This window comes from Planococcus citri, chromosome 5 (assembly GCF_950023065.1).
Source record: "Planococcus citri chromosome 5, ihPlaCitr1.1, whole genome shotgun sequence".
Classification (NCBI taxonomy): Eukaryota; Metazoa; Arthropoda; class Insecta; order Hemiptera; family Pseudococcidae; genus Planococcus; species Planococcus citri.
The window spans coordinates 3,353,781-3,374,493 of NC_088681.1; the positions used below are offsets into that span (position 1 = coordinate 3,353,781).

Below are 20,713 nucleotides of genomic sequence, written 5' to 3' on the forward strand. Positions count from 1 at the left end.
TTTTCCTCCTTTGATGAAATAATTTTTTTGCTTTTTGACGAATTCTTTTATTTTATTTTTCTCAGAGTCAGATAGTTTCCAGTGGTTTATTTGTTGATCTCGCAGAATTTCATGCAAAAAGTATGAAAACAAATACCTATTGGTACGTCTGTGTGGACATATAGTTGGAAATCTCTTTCAACTAACAAGAGAACCTCTTGAGGTGTCCGCCTCTGATTTGAACGGGACCGCCGTTTTTGGAAAAAGCATGTTCTAAAACCCCCAAATCCAAATTTTCAGCTGCCCAAGTTCATTTTTCGATTTTTGGCGAATTTTTGAAAATCCAAAATTGACTAACTAAGTATATCTATTTTGGTGATTTATGTTTTTTTTTTGAAAAGTACGTACTTGATCAGAAAAAATGTTCAAAATAAGTCCTAAAATTGATATTAACCCCTCAAATCCAAATTTCACCATTTCCAGCCATTCTGGAGCCTCCAGTGCTATTTTTCAATTTCTCCAGAATTCTGAATTTGCTCCAGAAGGCGTGAATATGAAGTTGGGAAGCTAAAAATCGAGTTGTGAGTTATACTCGACATGTTTACGAATTTATTCACATTTGAGCCGATTCTGGAGCGGATACCTCGAGAGTGGTTTTTTGACCAGCTTTTTTCATAATAAAAATATCCAAAAATTAAAGGGAGGCCCAAGAAAGGTTGGAAATGGCGAAATTTGCTCTCGTATGGTTAATTAATGACGAAATACAGCGACTCGCGCAAATTTCAAAAATTTTCTCACAAAGGAGAAATTTTTGATTTATAGATATTTTTATTTTGAAAAAAAACCTGGTCAAAAAACCACTCTTGATGGGACACTCCAAAAATCGGCTCAAATGTGGATAAATTCGTTAAACATGTCGAGTATAACTCACAACTCGATTTTTAGCTGCCCAACTTCATATTCTCGCCTTCTGGATCAAATTCAAAATTCTGGAGAAATTGAAAAATCGCGCTGGAGCCTCCAGAATAGCTGGAAATGGCGCAATTCGCCCTCGTGGGCTTAGTTCATGACAAAATACTGCGATTCGCGCAAATTTCAAAAATTGTATCACAAACGAGAAATTTTTGATTTTTGAATATTTTTATTTTTAAAAAAAGTTTGTCAAAAAACCACTCTTGAGGTGTCCGCTCCAGAATCGACTCAAATGTTGATAAACTCGTTAAACAGGTCGAGTATAACACACAACCCGATTTTTAGCTGTCCAACTTCATATTCACGCCTTCTGGAGCAAATTCAGAATTCTGGAGAAATTTAAAAATAGCACTGGAGACTCCAGAATGGCTGGAAATGGTGAAATTTGGATTTGAGGGGTTAATATCAGTTTTAGGACTTATTTTGAACATTTTTTCTGATCAAGTACGTACTTTCAAAAAAAAGCATAAATCACCAAAATAGTCAATTTTGGATTTTCAAAAATTTTCCAAAAAATCGAAAAATGAACTTGGGCAGCTGAAAATTTGGATTTGGGGGTTTTAGAACATGCTCTTTCCCAAAATCGCGGTCCCGTTCAAATCGGAGGTGGATACCTCAAGGGTTCCCCTGTAAGATGAAGAAAATTAAACGCAAATTGTAAACACATTGTATATATTTAAATTTAACTTGTTTTTTTGGCAAACATACGTACAATGGGTACACATAAATTTCAAAAATGTAGCAGGCCATGTGGTAAGGGAGCTTGTTGTCAGAAAGAAAAATTTTCAGAGAATTTAATGAGAATAAAATTGAATCTCGATTTTCAAGGGGAAAGGGCTTAGTAAAACATTCTTTGTAAACGCTTGATTTGTAATAATGAATTTACTGATTTTTTCGAACCAACCTCAGCGAGAACAATGGAGTGTTGTATGTAGAATTATTCAAAAGTGATCTTGTAATCTATCAAAGTAGATTAAAATTTAACAAAAATTTCAAAAATTGTGACGAAACTGTCTTTTGTATGAATTAGAAGAATTTTGAGCCCAAAATTGGGTCATATTTATGAGATTTTTGAAAAAGTGTAAAAAAATCGATCAAAATAGATTGAAATTTTACGAAAATATCCAATTTTTTCAACAGAAATTTTTATTGATTATTTTTTTTATAGATTTTTGATCCTAAAACTGGGTTATATTTTAGAGAATTTTGGAACCAGTGTAAATCGAGCTATTCAAATGGGTAAAATTTCGAAAATAAAATTCAATTATTTCGACGAATATGTTTTTTGAGTGCTTTCTAAGATTTTCTACCCCAAGAAAGGTTCATGTATGTGATTTTTGAAAAAATTTCAGGTAATTTATCAAAATTGATTGAAATTTTGAGATGAATTCAAATTATTTTGGCAGAAATAATTTTGAGGATTTCTTGGAATTTTTGAGTATTAAAAACTGGACCATAACTTGGAATTGAGAAAAAATCCATGCGACCTTTTAATATGTTTTAAAATTTTGCCAAGGTATTATTTATTTCTACCAAAATGTTTTTCAGCATTTTGTGAAAATTTTGAGCCAAAAATTGAGCCATATTTTCGAGAATTTTTGGACAAGTGCAATGTGACCAATCATAAATCATTTTTTTTCATTTTTATGCTTTAAAAAATATTTTTGTGGATTTTTTAGCAGAAAAAAAATGAGTTCTCGTTTTTGGAATGTTTGAAAAAATGTCACGTGACCTATCAAAATTAGTTGAAATTTTGAAAAAATTCAAGTATTTCAGTATCATGATTTTTTGAATATTTCTGAAAATGTTTGAACCCAAAATTGGGTCATGTTTTCAGATATTTTTGAAAAATAATGTCATATGACCTATCGAAATGCGTTGAAATTTAAAGGAAAATTCAAATATTGCATTCAAAATATTTTTTGAGCATTTCTGAATCATTTTTAGCTCAAGATTTGGCCATGACGTTTGAAAATATCAAAAAGTGTGGAGCGACCTATCAAAATGAGTTAAAATCTCGGAGGATTCTTGAAAAGATGTCATTCAACCGATCAAAATGGATTAAAATTTGCTGAAAAATTCAATCATTTCAACGAGAATGTTTCACGAGTTCAAAAGTTATTGGATCATATAGTTTTTGGGATTTAAAAAAATGTCACTCAACCTATCGAAATGGGCAAAACATTCGCGAAAAAATCAAATAGCTCGATCAATTTTTTTTTTCAAAGCATCTCCCAAGATTTTTTAGCTCAAAACTGATTCATGTTTTCTGAGATTCTTGAAAAAGTGCAATACAACTTGACAAATTGTGTAAAAAAATTCGCAAAAAATGCAAATTTCGCGACGAAAATGTTTTTTTAGTATCTCATGAGATTTTTGAGCCCAAAATAATTGGATCGCCGTTTTTGAGATTTCTGAAAAAATATCCTGTGACCTGTCAAAGTTGATTAAAATCTCCATATAAATTCAAATATTTGAACATAAATATATTTTTAACATTTCTGAAGAGCTTCAACTCAAAATTGGATGAAAAAAAAGATGTTCCAGTACCCTAATTTCATTTTTTTTAAAAACAGCATTCTGCCTCTAAGCTCCCTTTCCACATACCCTGCCACAAATATAGATTCGCGTTACAATTTTTGCATTTTAAAAAAATGTAAACATTCTATACAATAATAGAAAATAACAATACTATATAAGCAAAATACCGTCGATTAAATTACAACAAAAGGTTTTGGTTTATTAATCACAATCCTCACTTTGGATATCACTAACATACAAAAAAAATTGAGTAAAAATCATTTTTTTTCTAGATATGTTACAAATGTTGTTATTTTATTTCTTTCATCGTATAAACGTATAATAATATGTACTAGTTCGAACGAACAATCGGTGTTTTAAAAAATGTAGTTAGGTATGTACTTGGATTTTTTTTATTAAAATAGGTACAAAAAAAATGAAACAAAATCGGATATACCTATTTTACATGTATCGTATAAAAACGAAAAAAACCGACTGAAATTTTATCTCTCTCTGTGAAAATGATATGCATAAAAAGTTAACATTTAGGTACTTGTTTGTTTGTTCGTTTGATTTTTTCATTGAACTATTGTCGATTACATTCAACTCCGCGGTATAATACTGCGTTTTTTTTCGTTTTTTTTCTTTTTTTTTGAACAGTTGCACTTAATTATATGTATAGCTGTAAACATGTATAATAAAGTTTATGTATGTACAATTTATATACGAATATAAAAAAAATAGAATAGGAGGAGAACAAAAAAACACGTCAAAACGGACGGTAAAGCATTAATTTACAGTTCTAATCATCTGGCCGCTGATATAACAAATAATAACGAAGCGAAAATAAAACTGGTACGAAAGGTAATCCTGGCCGAATGATTGACCAATTTGAAATCGGCCATTGAATTCTTGGAATGTGAACCATCGGTCAGCGATATTGCATTTTTCACGATGTCGTCAGATACTCGCGAATTTTTCTGGTATTTTTCATTGTAACCTGAAACAGAAATGAGAAAAAGAACATGGTGTCATTGAACTTTGTATATTTTCTCTGTAGTTTGATTTACCTACTTAATCATTAACTCGTTCATTTATACGTCGTTATTATTAATTCACAGATTTACACCATCCTGAAACTGCAGTTCACCTCTCGCTCCAGCCCTCCAGTGATAAGAAAAAGCTCAAAGTATACATCTGGATGGTACGTGGAATGGAAGGTCGTCGCGAGAGAAGAACGAGAAAGAAGACAAATCCACGAAACTGACACGAAAACAATCACCCGTCAAGATCCCATTCCTCTATAATAATTCTTTTGATGACATTTCGCAAAAGCTCGCTATTTACAAAAGGTAAGTTGAATTTTTTTCCACGTTGTATAGCATTACGCAAAATGTAAAGCTTTTTATAACAAATTTTCTGTCTCATTTAATTCGTTTCAATATCGTTGATGGCAATGCACACTTGACAGACGTTTCCTTGTTATACCTACCTACCCAACTATACACATTTACACAAAAGCAACATTTTGTCTCGCTGCAGAACCAAACACACAGCGAAACGAGAGAGAGAAAAAAAGGAAAAAACACTCGCACAAACAGCGAAAATAGACTTGATACGCATTTCCAATTTTCCAAATTAAAATTTTAACTTTGCTCGTACTACCCGTCGTCGAGGTTTTTCCTCCTTTATGTACCGAGGTACTTTTCTTATTAGTGGGGTAGTATTTTTTTCCCTTTTTTCGCTGAAAAAAAAAGTGGTTTCAACGTGTTCGTGTCTTCTGCGCTATTGTTACCTTTTTTATATACGAATTACCTATTCCAGTAATGGAAATACGCCCGGTTGGAAGGCCTCATTTTACGTTTTCTTTTCTCAAATCGAATAATTACGTACGATCTTGTTGCGGGTTTGTGGAAAGTGAGGTGGGAAGGAGGGGGAAAAAAAGTGAAACTCGTCTTTAGAGTATTTTGCGTGCATTATTATTGTTTGTTGAAATGATGGATTCTTGTACAGTAATGACTAATTGTTTTGTTGTAGAAAATATGTCAAATATTCCGAATTATGGTACAATTCGAGGAATTCAAGGTGTTCCTAGCGAAATATTTTTTCAACGTTTACTCAAGAAATGTGCTAATGAGTAGGATGCTTCGAATTCGCAAAAAAAAAAAAAAAAAAAAAGATAGGTAAGCTCAAGTCCAGTGAGCAATCATTTTACTAGTTTTGATTCATTTTTGAAAGGGAAAATGTTTTCAGTTTTAAAGGATTATTCTGTGGAGAAAATATGGATTTGAATTTTGAACCGACAAATAAGTAAAAAAAGGTGGATCAGAATTAATCGAAGTAGGTAATTGGGAAATAGACGAAGTAAATCTGAGAGGGGGACCTCTCAATCATCCATTTTACTCATATTCCTTTCCATCAGAGCTTGAAAACAAAAAAATTCAACGTCCGAACTCGAATACTGAGGGTTTTACGAAGTTTTGAACTTTCTAAAATTTTCCAAAAATAACTTAAATTGATGTAAGAACCGAATGGTCAGCAGATGTCTCGCAAAATATCACTTTTGGCCACATTTGAATAATACAACTGGGTTTTTCAAACATCAAATCGTTGTGAAAATATGTAAAAAATACACTTTTTTCCTTGCTGATGTTTTTTTTTTTTTTTTTTGAAAACATTGGTTATAAAACAGTTTTTTTACGTAGGTAAGTTGAAAGTGGTCCTCAGTAGAAGAAAAATCTTAGGATTTTCATTCAACCACACGTTTTGAGACTTCTACACATTTTTTTTGTTTTTTTTTTTAAATTCAGACTTAAAAATGTGCCACAAAATGATTGTACATAATTCAAAATGTACTCAGAAATGTGTCTGGTCATTCGATTTTGGCACTTAGTCCGGCATATGACAATAGGAGTAATTGCACCCCCGCCCCCGCCGATCCTCCGGGACAACTTTTTTCTTGAAGGGGACATCCTAAGGAATATTTTGAAGCAAACTTGCCCAAAAAAAAGTTGGCCTTATTTACAAAATGGCGGCCATTTTGATTGACAGGTCAGCCGAAACAGCAGATTTTGCGTTTCAACATGGGACTTGCAAAAAGTTTTTCAAACCTTACAAAGGTAGATCGAAAGTCATGCAAAAATTTATCACCTGTCAAAATTCTAAGTGCTAAAGTGCGTTTTTCGATTTTTGATGAATTTTTGAAAATCCAATTTAGGCAAAAAATGAGGGAAAAAATCAAAATTTTACCAAATTGACCAAGAAAGCTGAAATTTGAGATGTAGCCTATTTTCGACATGCCAAATCGATTGGCAACAGTTTCAACCCGTTTTGAGCAGTTCTGGAGCCTCCAGCAGATTTTGGAAACTCGAAATTCCCACAAAATTCCATCAAATTGGAGTTGTAAAGCTAAAATTTATTCTAAAAACTAGTTTCAATACGCTACGAAGTACTGCAGGTGAATTTCAAGTCGTTTTGGAGCCTCCAGCGACTTTTTGAAAATTCCTGAAACCTCCAGCAGATTTTTGAAATTTGAAATTTTCACAAAATTTCATCAAATGGAGATGGAAAGCTGAAATTTACTCTACAACTCCAATTTTAACACCCTCTGAAGACGTCTTCAGGTGGGTTCAAGTAATTTTATGGCCTCCAATGACTTTTTTTGAAAATTGCTGCAGCCTCCAGTAAATTTTTGAAACTTGAAATTTTCACAAAATTTCATCAAAATGGAGATGGAAAGCTGAAATTTACTCTTCACTCCAATTTAAAACCCTCTGAAGACGACTTCAAGTGGGTTCAAGTCATTTTAGGGCCTCCAGCGACTTTTTTGAAAATTACTGGAGCCTCCAGTAAATTTTTGAAACTTGAAATTTCCCCAATATTAATTTATCAAATGTAGTTGGCAAGCTGAAATATACTTCGCAGACTACATGGTGGTTTCAAATGGTTTTGAAGCTTCCAGCTACTTTTAGGAAATTTCAATTTTCCAGAAAAACGTCATACAACCTTTCAAAAAGTTGCTGGAGGCTCCAAAACGACTTGAAATTCACCAGAAGTCAACTTCGTAGCGTATTGAAATTAGTTTGCAGAATGAATTTTGACTCTCCATCTTAGTTTGATGACATTTTGTGAAAATTTAAAGTTTCAAAAATCTACTGGAGGCTCCAGTAATTCTCAAGAAAGTCGTTGGAGGCTCTAAAATGTCTTGAAATCCACCAGAAGTCGTAAATTTCAGGTTTCCATCTTCATTTGATGAAATTTTGTGAAAATTTAAAATTTCGAAAATCTGCTGGAGGCTTTAGGAATTTTCAAAAAGTCGCTGGAGAATCCAAAACGACTTGAAATTCACTTGCAGTACTTCGTAGCGTATTGAAATTAGTTTTTAGAATAAATTTCAGCTTTACAACTCCAATTTGATGGAATTTTGTGGGATTCAAAAATCTGCTGGAGGCTCCAGCACTGTTCAAAACGGGTTGAAACCATTTCCAATCGATTTGGCATGTCGAAAATAGGGTACATCTCAAATTTCAGCATTCTTGGTCAATTTGGTAAAATTTTGATTTTTTCCCTCATTTTTGGCCTAAATTGGATTTTTAGAAATTCACCAAAAATCGAAAAACGCACTTTAGCACTTGAAATTTTTACAGGTGATAAATTTTTGCATGATCTTTCGATCTACCTTTGTAAAGTTTGAAAAAGTTCGTGCAAGTCCTATGTTATAAAACGCAAAATCTGCTGTTTCGGCTGACCTGTCAATCAAAATGGCCGCCATTTTGTAAATAAGGCCAACTTTGTTTTGGCAAGTTTGCTTTAAAATGTTCCTTAGGATGTCCCCTTTAAGAAAAAAGTTGTCCCGGAGGATCGGTGAGGGGAGGGGGGGGGTGCAATCACTCCTATTGTCATATGCCGGACTAAAAATGAAGTCTTCAGTAGGTATTTCACGTCAAATCTTCCCAGTTCTGAGTTTAGGTTCAATGAAATTTCTTGGTATAATGCTAAACTTTGGAGTCTTTAAAAAAAAAAGAACTAAAATTTGTGTTTATTTAATACCTAAGTTAGATTTGAATAAAAAAAGATTTTAAATTATTAAATAAAATTTTAATTTAAAAAAAAATAAATAATTTGTACCTATAGGTATTTAAATATTTCTGTACATATTATTCATTTTCAAAAAAAATTTGATTTGCTCGATAGTGCCGAAACTTGCAAAAAACCTTTTTTATTGGCATTTTAGAGGTAATTTGAGAGCAGTTTTAAAAATATTCGTCCACAATTTCAAAACTTCGAAGTTAAACTTTTTTTGAAAGTGTCAGACTTTTGAAAACTTGAAAAAGTCCTGTTGATTTTTTGACAATATGACAAATTAGGAGGGGGTAAATGAATGAATCATCAAAATAATTCCTATGAAATTTTCAAAAAAGGCTTTCCAATGTTTTTTCAGATTTTTTCTTGATTTTTTTTACATTTTTTTATATGTACATATGATATGTACCTACTAGGTGTGTATAATTGCCAGGATTTCTACGCCCTGTTTCGAGTGGTTTGTCAAGATTTGGTTCGAAAGATTGATTTAGGTATTTGATGAATCTAAAAATATTTTCCATCTGTTTGATGTTTGAGGGAGGGGCAGTAAAATAGAAGGTGTTGAGTGGAGATTATGTCAGAGTTTGAAATTACAAATATAAACATTGACTTAAGCATGAAACATATATCCATGATTTAAATCTTTCCTTGGAGAGGAGACTCTGCACCCATTTTCACAAAATTTTTTCACGATTGCAAAAAACTGAAAATTGGTTAAAGAGGTTCAAAAAATCCGTGATAAGTTTACAATTTTTTTTTTCCTGGAGGAGGGGGGAGGATCAGACATTTTATCTGTTATTTAATTTTGGGGTTATTGCCCTTTTTTGATCGAGTGCTTAAAAATTGAAATATGTAGTGTTAAATCTTTGTTTATGGTCGTCAGAGTTGAGATGTAACATTTAGTTTCCTCGTAAACTTTGGTTTTCTTTTACTTTGATTTCCGAAACAAAAATTTTTTCCAAGGTCCGATTCGATAAAAAATTCACTCGCATGCGCTGTCGTCGCTTCACTTAAATTTTCACAATCGATAACTTCGATTTCAGGTGTATAGGAAAAGTGAATTAGGGAATACCCAACGTTAAAATTATTCAGTCAATTTGCAGATATCGTATCTACACTAAAACGCGTTGAAATTCACGCTAGGTACTCTTTTCGTTGCTAAAATGCTCCCATAAAGGTCGACCTTTCCACTCCGTTCCGTTCCTCATCTTCGACCAACTCTTATAGCTACCTAGTTTACAAATAAGTAACACTGCCAGTCATCAGATCTCCAAGTCTACGATCGCTTTCACCGTCTAAGCCATAGAAAGTGGAAAGTGAAAAAAAATTTCAGTCAAGAAAATTGAAAAGCAACACCTCACGCTAGTGTACCTCTACCTACCTATATGATGAAGAAGGCTTAAACCCCATAGACCTTTTTCGCTTATAGCGTTGCCATTTCGTTGATTATGAAAGTGGAAAGAACAAAGGGTTTGCGATTTCTCATGCTTCACACTCACACTCACACACGTGTGACGAACCACTACCGTCATTGCTCCGTATAAGTAAGGGTGTCGAAAATCAATGGTTAGACTATTTTTTAGCTGGCTAAATCCGAGGAGGTAGGTAAGGTATGTGGTACGAGGTGTGCGGAACTTTCTTCGGCGATGAAGCGTAAGAAAATTCGACAAATGGTAAACAGCCTCGGGCATTCAATTTTCTTAATTAAATTAGATATAGGTAGACTCTCTCGTATGTGCGGTTGATACTTTGATAAATTGGCTCAGGGTTACGGTTTGTTGTTTTTTTTTTCGATGCCCTCTTCTCTCGTGTTTTGAAAAATATGGTATTTTATTCGTACAATTGGAAGTGCATTCTTTTAGTTACTTATAAATAAATAAACAACTCTTTGAGACTCAAGACGAATCTGACGGATGAAAATTTTGGAATTTGAGGAAATGCTCAAAATAGGCATTTTTTCTGGCCCGATTTCCAAAATAAATTTTCGATTAAGGGATACGAAAATTTTCAGAAAAATTTATTCAGATGATACCAACATGAAAATCAAAAAATTTTGAATAATATTTTACTTCAGCGTCAATAATTTTCGAATCTAAAATCCAAAATTTTGAGAAAAATAAAAAATGATTTTCCGCGCAAGTTAAGACAAATTACAAATGTTGGAGTGACATAATTTTCAAATCAAAAAAATTTTTGTTCAAAAATAAAAAGTTTGACGTTGGGGATTTTCATTTGAATTTTTTTTTTTTTGAAATTGAGTTTCAAAGTCATTCTATGAAAAATCTCTTTTTTTGTAATTTTGAAAAATTTTCACAGAAAGTTTAGATACCTATAAAAGTTCAAAGAATCTACATATAATGTGAAAGCTCACTCAGTGGGGTCAAATTTTATATTGGAATTTTGGGTCGTAGTAAGATAGGTAGTATAGATCTCACTTCAATACCAACATTTGAGCTACTTGTTGCATTTATACACATGAAATCCCAAAATAAGCTCCTAAAAATCTTGAAAATTTTTCACAAAAAGCTCTTACACAAAAAATCAAACTTTTTAAGATGTGAAAATTTACCAGATGGAATAAAATTTCATTCTGGAATTTTGATGGAAATAGACCAACAAATTCTTAAATCAGTAGGTATACATTTTGGTCAAACTTGATGTAACAGATAAATTCTATAAAATTTTCAAAAATTCTCACAAAAAGCTTCTACTTAAAAATTTGTGGATTTTTTTATGTCCAAGCAAGATCTTTTTAGTGATTTTGACCAAAAAAGCAAAACTTGTTCACAATTTCATCAAAAAAAAACAACAAAAAACAAAAACAGTAGAACATTTCATCAATTTTTAGCGATTTGGGCTAGTTTGAAAGGGGGGGATTTCACAAAAAGACACGAAAGGAAACTTTGAAAAAAAATAGAAAACTTAAGTATAGCAATATTTGGAAAAAAAACAAGATTTTTGGCAATTTTGTAAAAAGCAAAATTCAGTAATTCTGGAAAAAAGAAAGACAAATTTTTGAAAATTTTGACCAAAAAAACAAAAGGAGGAGTTGCGATAAGGCTATTTTTTGGCACCAGTTAGTTATCGACTCAACCACTTTTAAAATGTTGTAATAAATGCCCCAAATACGAATCCGTGGTTGATTAACCCAAAATGACCATTTTTTGGGCTCCAGGGGTTCCCAAAGTTGCGAATAAAAAGATGATTTTAGGAACCACTGAGTATTATTTTCAAAAACGTTTTTAGCGTAAAATATCTGTTTGAACCCGATAAATGTTATTCGAGGAGATTTTTCTATTTTCGACCCTTGGGGGCAGAAATGAGAGAGGTTTCAATTTTTTGAAAATTTTGAAACCACCATTTTGGATCTACCCCTTCGAACCCCGCTAAAAAGCTATTTACACTTGATTATTATCTGAAAGGCCTCCATCCTACCAAATTTTGAGCTCGATAAAAATTTTCGCTGGTACTCAAAAATCCAATTTTCCAACTTTTTGTAATTTAGATATTTTGGGAACCCCTGGAAAACTAGAAACCTACGATTTGCGCCAAACGTAACGTTTTGAGATGTATATTCGATTATTTATAGATGAAAAAGTTGTGTATTCATAATTTTGGAACTTTTTCTTAGAGCCCCCCACTTTAGGCACCCCTAAAAAAGATGTTTATGCATATTTTTTCAAATAAATTGAAGAATTTGCGTTTGAAACACACAAGCAAGTGCTCGATAATTTTTCATTTGATTTTTCTCGTAACTTTCAAAATTGAGCTTTTTTTGGTCAAATTCTGGGATTTTTATTTTTTACTTTGTTGAAATCATGAAAACGTTATTTTAACGTCTTTTCGAAGACTTAAATCTCAGAATTTCATCCATCACAATTTTAGCAACTAAAATGACTATAACTTTTTCACAATTTTTAGCAATTTCTGCGAGAAACCAGATTTTTTTGGAAAGTGATACTTTTTCAAATTCAACTTTTTTTTCAAAAAATGAAAGACTTCCCATTCATAAAATTTATTTTTCCGATTTTTTTAAAATAAAATAAGTAGATAACTTATTTTTCTGGAATTTTTTTTGGCGATCAAAAAATTTTATTTGGATTTAAGTATCATCTACATTTCTTTTGTTGTTACAAAAAAATATGCATAAACACCTTTTTTAGGGGTGTCTAAAGTGAGGGGCTCCAAAAAAAAGGGTTCAAATTACGAATTTATAGGAAGCTTAATTGATCTTTTTATCTTGATAATTGAATATATGCCTGAAAACGTTACGTTTGGCGCAAATCGCAGATTTCTAGTTTTCCAGGGGTTCTCAAATTATATCGAAATTACGAAAAATTGTAAAATTGAAGAGCAAAAGTCTATTGAGATTAAAATTTGGTAGGATATATGGAGCTCTTTCAGATACTAATAAACTATAAAAGGCTTTTTAGAGGGGTTCAAAGGGGTAGGCTCAAAATGACGATTCCAAAATTTTCCAGAAATCAACCCCACCCCATTTCTGCCCCCGAGGGTTGAAAATAGGAAAATCACCTCGCATAACGTTTATCGAGTTCAAACAGATATTTTACGCTGAAAAAGGTTTTGAAAATGATATATGTACTCAGTGGTTCCTAAAATTCTTTTTTTTCAGAACTTTGGGAACCCCTCGAGCCCAAAAAATGATCATCTTGGGTTAACTGACTATGGATTCCTATTTGGGACGTTTATTGTGGTATTTTAAGAGTGGTGGGGAGTCGATAACATAACACTGTCTCGTGCCAAAAAATGGCTTTATTGCAACTCCTCCTTTTCGTATCCCTGCATCGAAAATTCATTTTGGAAATCTGGATTGAAAAAATGCCCATTTTGAGCATTTCTCCAAATTCCAAAATTAAATTTTGAGTAAGTAAACCTCAATTTTTTTTTAATTTGCTCAACGAAGTTATACCCTACTTCTTTCCAAAATCATGAAATTTTTCAATTGTCATCTATCAGATTCTTCTCGAGTCTCAAAGGCTTAAAAATGAGGTAAAATTTACTTACTGTTTTTACGAGGTGGATAAGTCGTCGGTATTATAAATTTGGTAGTGGTAGGCTCTGCAAAAAAAATACCACCGTGAGTCGAGTAGGTACAATTTTGTAAAACAGCTGAAACGATTATAAAAGCTTAAAAGCTGACTTACTTCTCGTAGTCGTCGTCGTCGTTTTGGTCGTTGTGGCTTCTGTAGTGGTTGTCGTGGTAGTTGGCGTAGTGGTTGGAATTTTGATTTCTGTAATGAAAAGTAAAAAAACAAATTACCTTCAGTCGAGTTGGTGCAGAAAATTGTGACTCGACGCGACGTTTCTGCGTCGTCGTCGGTATTTACAAATCGACTGGTAAAAAATATATCGTGTATTCGGTTTTCCCCCTTTCAACGTTTAAAATATATTATTCGTCGTGCTATGTAAATTCGTACTCGTCGTCTTCGTCGACTAAATTAGATCTAGCGATTGAAAAACACGCCCGGATACGTGATAGCAAAGCGAGAAAATACGAATTGAATGGCATTTTTCGTCTATAACGCAGCCGTTCACTCAATCCCATAGCCTCTAATACCTTGCCATCTTTTTCCATCGTTCGGGCCCATTCTGGCTCGAGAAAACGCAACGGCTAATTTCAAAACTTAGCGAGTTTACGGTAATTAGTTTGAAAGTCGGCTCACAAAAAGTACTCGACGAGATTACCGTTACGCTTATTCGAGCAATTTTCTCAAATTATTTATAAATCTGGCGGATTTTATGCATTTTTTAAAAGCTCGCCGGCGTGAAAGAGCGTATTAATGCAAATCTTAAAGGGCTTTTATTTACACATTTCGCCAACGGTTTTCGGCGGTAACTATCTACCGATGGTGCCACCGCGAACCCTGCCTGTCTTCGCCCTTTGCCTTTGAATGCAGAGCGGTGCTCCCTTTGCTGCGCCATGTGCGCTGTGCGATTTCGATATTCGGAATTTTCTTGGTGTAGGTACCCAAGTTCTTAATGGACGAGGTTGGAAAGAAAAGTGTTGCTAGGAGTGAGAATGCTTTTGCTGAGATGCTGAATATACTTATCTTTTGTTTGAATTTTGCTCATTTTGGGTCATTGTCATTGCCATTTGTTATTCATTTGTGTGTGGGAGGGGGGGGGGGGTTGTTCCTGTTTCGAAAGTTATTTCTAACATTCTCCTCGCAGAGTTCGATTCTTAATCAAAAATCACCGAATTGTTTTAATAAAATATAGGCAGTGTTTTGAGATACGAGCTTGAAATTTTCAGTCTGTATCCAGTAGCGATCTTCGTTTGAGTTGAAAGTTATGAATACCTACTCACCAAAAATTGTAGCTCACAAGGTGCTTTTGAAGGAGAGAAAGAAACTCTCAAAGAGGAGGTAGGTATTTTCGAAAAAATTGTGGTTTTTTCGCTTCTGTCACTACTCTCTAAATTTAAAGCAGTCAAATTTCACTGCTTATATAGCAGTCACGACATTTTGCCTTTTTAAAGCAGTAGTTTTTTTTTACTGCAAAACAGTGAAAAATGACTGAATTGGTCAGTCAAAATGATTTTTTACTGACCAATTCAGTAATTTTTCACTGTTTTGCAGTAAAAAAAAACTACTGCTTTAAAAAGGCAAAATGTCGTGACTGCTAAGCAGTGAAATTGACTGTTTCAAATTTAGAAAGTACCCAACTTGCTCTGGGAAAAATTGCTCTCATGCCTTGAAAATTTTTTCTTTGCCAATGCATCGCATTATTTATTAATTATTCCAAAATATTAAAAAATTTTCTTGGAACTGGAGAAGTATATTGGAATGCAGTGGTGCGAATTTTTTGGCCGTTATTATCGATTTCAAAAAAATCGAGGAAAATAGCCAAAAACTATTCAAAAACTTATTATAAAACTTTTTCAGTTTTTTGAAATTTGCAATAATGGCCAAAAAATTGGCACTAATGTAACCAAAATATTTCAGAAGTGATTCTTAAAAACATTTTTAGATAACTTTGACGAAGTAAAAATTTTCAAAACGTGAATTTTATCCAAAAATTGGCGAATTGCCAATTTTTAACCGCTCAGTAGAACCCTAAAAGTGGTTTTGGATTTTGATGGCAATAGCATTGATCGACGCAAAATCTCAAATACTTTCAATTGGGACTGGATCATTTTTACCAAAACAGGTTGATTAATGACAGGAGTGAAAAAAAACTTGTTTTTTCAAAAATGTCTCCCCTTTGAGAGCTCATTTCTCTCCTCCAGAGGCATTTTCAAGGCTAACATTCTTTCTGAGTGATTTTCAACTCAAAATGAAGGTCTTTGCTGAATTAGTGAGATTTTAGCCTCCTGTTGTAGCGGTAGAAATGATCACTTTTTCCACTATAGGCAGTAGAAAATGAACGTTTCTACAAATTCTACAAGGTATTCGTGACGTCATACGCATTTTATTAAGGTATTCGTGACGTTAGCCGCGAGAAATATTTGCAACTCATCAACCCTTCCACAATACCACCATCAATTTGCTGCCGCCAATGAGACCTACGTGATGCGCGCCGTTATGTCCCTACTTTCACGCCAAATATCCATCATCCCTGCCGCTTTTACGTTGAACTTTCGTCTATAAAAGCTCCTGCACAAGCGTTTTTTCCTCAGTTGTTAGTTCCAACAACTCACCATGCTAGCTGTTCCAGTTGCTATACGCATTCCTCCTCACGCTTTCGACTTCTTGCTGCCCAGTGGAATACCTCAGTGACCAAGAATTACAAATACCAACTTATGCTGTGGATACGCTTTCTAAGTAAGGAAGCTTGGAACTTATCTCATTCATCATGGACCAACATATCGAGTCACGCCTTATGTGTTCTTATATCTCCGCCGTATCATGGGATATAAGTCATGAAGGATCATAAATGAGGAACTGTGGAATGTAACTAGCACTCGGGCGTTGGGGTTAAAAGCTCGTCAGTAGACATGGCAATCCAGAGAACGCGATGTCCTTAACCAAGACCCCAACAGGTGGTTGTATATGAGCTTCCCAGCTTTGAGCTCAATATGCAACTAAAACGTTGATAGCCTGCCACTATATTATGCATTCAATTTATTACGTTTTCTATTAGAAGTTTATAATTATCATTTAATTATAGAAGTCTCATTCATGTATGTATATATGATTTGAGCAACCTGTAATATTACGTGTTACGCTTTCAATACATGAATTTATCATTTGGCTAATTGATGTCATAATTTCCTCATACGCTTTCTATCCCTGAGATGATTTATTACCAGGGCTTCCTACCTGGACAACTTATGACGTATTCTACTACTTTATGACTTCGCGCTTCACAATATCAAGTTCCCCATTGCATCCCACCTCCAATTTTTTTACAATAAATCGTTTCTTGGGCATCTCTAAGCAATATAAGTTTGTTACAGATTTTTTCCTCAACTCACACTCAAGAAATTGAGGCGGGAACACGTATGTCCCAGCAGTGGACTTTGAAAATTTGTCCCGGGACAGCATAGGTCCCAGCAGTGCTTAAAATTTGCAAAAATTGCTGGGACAAGTGGGACAATACCAATAATATCATTCCAGTATGCAAAAAGTCATATAAAAAATTTGTATTTTGGATGCAAATGAGAAGAAATTTCAAAAAAACTCACTTTTGCTAATAAAATCTTAAAATTTCAAAAAATTGAAATTTTTATGAAATTTTACCAAAATTGAGACATCAATTTCCTTTGACAGAGGATTTCTCTGTGAGTAATGCATCAAATTCGATGAAATTTGGACAAAATATGCAGAAAAACATTCCTGACAGACTTAAATCATCCTTTTTTCGATTTCTTGTAAAAATAACACCCAAAACAGCTCAAAAATATCAAAAAATTATTGAATAAAACTTATTTACGTTTTTGTTTTTGAATTTGCTCCCTCAAAAATAAATCAAAATTAATTTTTTTTACACCAAAATGTAGCTTACTCTATCTATTTTCAAATATAAATTCGTTGCCAGGCACAATCACTCCCTGTGTTAGCAATAAATTTTTAATTACTACCAACTGGTTGCTCAGATTTCACATTTTTACTAAAAAACACGTTTTTGTGGAAAGAATAATTCACAGTTTTGCTATAACACGAGCGAAAAAATTGGGAGTGGTCTCAATTGATTCCTGACACTTTACTCTACTGATGGGACCCAGTCTGTGGGAAAAATGTGTCCCAGAAGTTCCCAGCAGACTTGTTCAAGGTTGCTGGGACATATGCTGTCCCAGCCGGTGCAAAAGGGTTAAATCGTGTACTTGTTATGGTTCAGGAGCCTCCTTAGGAAAGAGTCAGAGGACATAATGTTGGTGGATAATTGCGTTTATGCGAAGAAATGCAATTATATTGAGAATCAACAAAAGTAATGTGTTCGATTTTAAGATGTGCCCCCCACATTTTGGACACGGACATGTGCATTTTACGAGTACAACCAGAGATGACAGAGAGAAAATGCGCATAATTACTTTCTCCCCCTACACTGTGTTAATTTGGAAAGGAGCTCCAGCGATGACTGAAAATCAAAAAATATGAAAAAAAAAACACAAATAAAATATACTTTTTTGCTCATTGAAAAAATGTCATCTTCCTCAGTCAATTTTTTAGGGGCTTCAACGATGATAAAAAATTGAAAACTGTTGCATGAGGAGAGGGGTGGGGGAAGGGTTGAATGATCGGAACTCCCAAAAAGATCATGACTATTTTAATGCACTTAAGAAATGTTCATGCCAATTTTAAGCCTCCAAGATTAAATTGGCAGGCGTTCCAGCAAATAAATAAAAACATGGCTCATTTGGGGGGAGAGGGGGCGCAGGGAAACGCAGTTCCTCCAAAAGAAAGTTTGAAAACATCGAAAAATTGCCATAAAAACTAAAAAACAATTGAAGAATTAAAAAAAAAATTGGTAATTTTTTCAAAAAATGTTGAATTTTTTTAGGCCGAAATTATTTAAATATAAAATCAATTGAAATTCGGGCCGTGCATAGGGTTGGCGCGCTAGTGTGCTGCCACTGATAAGAAGCAGCAATCGGTATACCGCTTGAATTTTAACATTGCTTGTTATGGAACATTACCATTTCTGTTCGATTATTAATAAAATGCTGAAGAATATTAGTTTTTCAGCCAATTTGAGTAGAAGTTTTGTATTCCTCGTGAAATTTACTACCAGAATATGTATACTTACTTCTTTGCTTTGTTTGTTATGTGATGTGTAATCGTTAATTATCGCTCGTGATTCGTGATATTATTAGACTTTTATCACCATTTTTTCATCACATTTATGATCAAAGAAACATTCAGAGCCCATTAAATTACAATTACAAAACGTCATTTTAAAGGTAATTTCACGAGGAAAACAAAAATTCAGATGATTTTCTTCCAAAAATCAACACTTTTGAAGATTTTATTGAAAAACGTATGAAAACTGAGCTCCTTCCATAAGAGACAATGTTAAATTTTCAGCATCTATACCGCTTGTTGTAGTTCTCATGATTTCCGCTACGTGGCTACTCTTGTCATGCACAGTCCAAATTGCCACACTGAAAATTTTGAATTATGGAACACTACTACTTGAAGAGCAGAAGAAGTGATATTTTTCTCAAAACACATGGGGGGGGGGTGAAAATTGGGGACTTGAAAACTCCAATTTAGCATCTCCCCCCCCCCTCGAAAGGAAGGAAGTACAAAAAAAAACCAAGCCAGAAAACAAAAACTGTTTTAAAAAAAGTCCCTAGAATCAACTTTTTTGCTCGAAAAGAGGGAGGTGAGAGGGAGAGGGCGGAGGTGAAAGGTTGAAATCTCAAAAATGACGTATCTGTACTACACCCTCTAAATGTACAGGTTGAATGATTACCTCTCCACCTGCACGTTTTCTTGATGGAAAGGGCTTGGATAGGGGTTGAAAAGTCAGGGATCGTAACTTTTGGTTACTTGTTCAAGAATTTTAACAAAGTAAATTTTTTTCTTAAATTTTCAAGAGTTCAATTTTTTTATGGTATACAAAAAGCTGCCTTTTGCCAAATTCTCATTTGGCCTAAAACATGACTTTTATGGCAATTTTGACATAGGATATGATTTTTTTAATAATTTTTTCAAAAAAGAAACTTCCGTACATTTCTGGCAAAAATGAGACTTTTTTGACAATTTTTCTTGCGATAAGATTTTGTGAACATTTTTGCAAAAAACTGCTGCTTTTTTAGCAATTTTTTACAAAAATTCGTGATTTTTTGATAATTTTGGCAGAAATGGGAATTTTTGAAATTTTACCCAACAACGGGGTTTTTTTCGTTCATTTTTACAAAAACTATTAGGGCTTCTTCGTTAACGTCAGAAGAAAATTTTCGACAATTTTTCGCCAAAAACACTGCTTTTTGACAATTTTGAATAGGTATCTCTGACTATCTGTGTCGCTGAGTTCGAATATTAATTTATTTTTTGGGCTCGATTTCTCAGTGTGTCCTCTTGGTTACTCGACACATCAAGACAACTGCAAGCCGACAAGTCACACTGAATAATTGAAACCAGCTCAAAAGAAATTTGATCCTGTTAACTAGCAAGAAAACGTCTTCCTCTAATAAAATACGTACCTATAATCTCGAAAAAAGAAAAATTGATCGCAGAATCTCGAGACTGTCGACAAACAACTGGCATTTAATAAAGTATATACGTAGCAACGCACACCATATTCTTCACTTACGTATAATAAAAATCACACCGATGAGGTGGAATTCGTTTTCACCATCCACTCAAACCACTCTATACGGGTTCATCATCGAAACGCTGGCATCGCAGGGAAGCGTTCTTCATAAAACAGGGGGTACGACAGGAAGAAGAGGGTGAGCAGGGTTAGAGTGTAAAAAGGCATACTATAACACGGCGAGGTAGGTACGAGTACATAAGAGAAACGATGAGACGAAAAGCAACCACTCTAGAGAGAATGTTTGGTGAAAAAAAAAGCGTTTATTTTGAGCTCGCTATGCTCGTGAAGGTGAAGCAGCTAGTAAATTGAACGAGTGAGATGGTGCGATGGTTCGAAGGTGCGCGATCGGACGTAGATAAATGATAGTATTAGAATTCGCATTACATCAAGGTGTGGAGAATAGCTTGATGTATTCGAAGAAGGCAACGCAACCGTT

The 20,713-nt window shown here is 33.8% G+C and overlaps 1 protein-coding gene across 1 annotated transcript in view; it reads right to left on the minus strand.

Annotated features, from left to right (window-relative positions):
• Positions 1 to 1,606: 1,606 nt before the first annotated feature.
• LOC135846713 (lachesin-like) overlaps positions 1,607 to 20,713 on the minus strand; it is a 311,535-nt gene continuing 292,428 nt past the window's right edge. Inside the window, exons 9-11 of the mRNA XM_065365955.1 lie at positions 13,719 to 13,805; positions 13,579 to 13,632; positions 1,607 to 4,471 (exon numbers count right to left, since the gene is read on the minus strand). Coding sequence (XP_065222027.1) covers positions 4,278 to 4,471; positions 13,579 to 13,632; positions 13,719 to 13,805 — 335 coding nt within the window. The 3' untranslated portion in view covers positions 1,607 to 4,277. The remainder of the gene's footprint in view (positions 4,472 to 13,578; positions 13,633 to 13,718; positions 13,806 to 20,713) is intronic.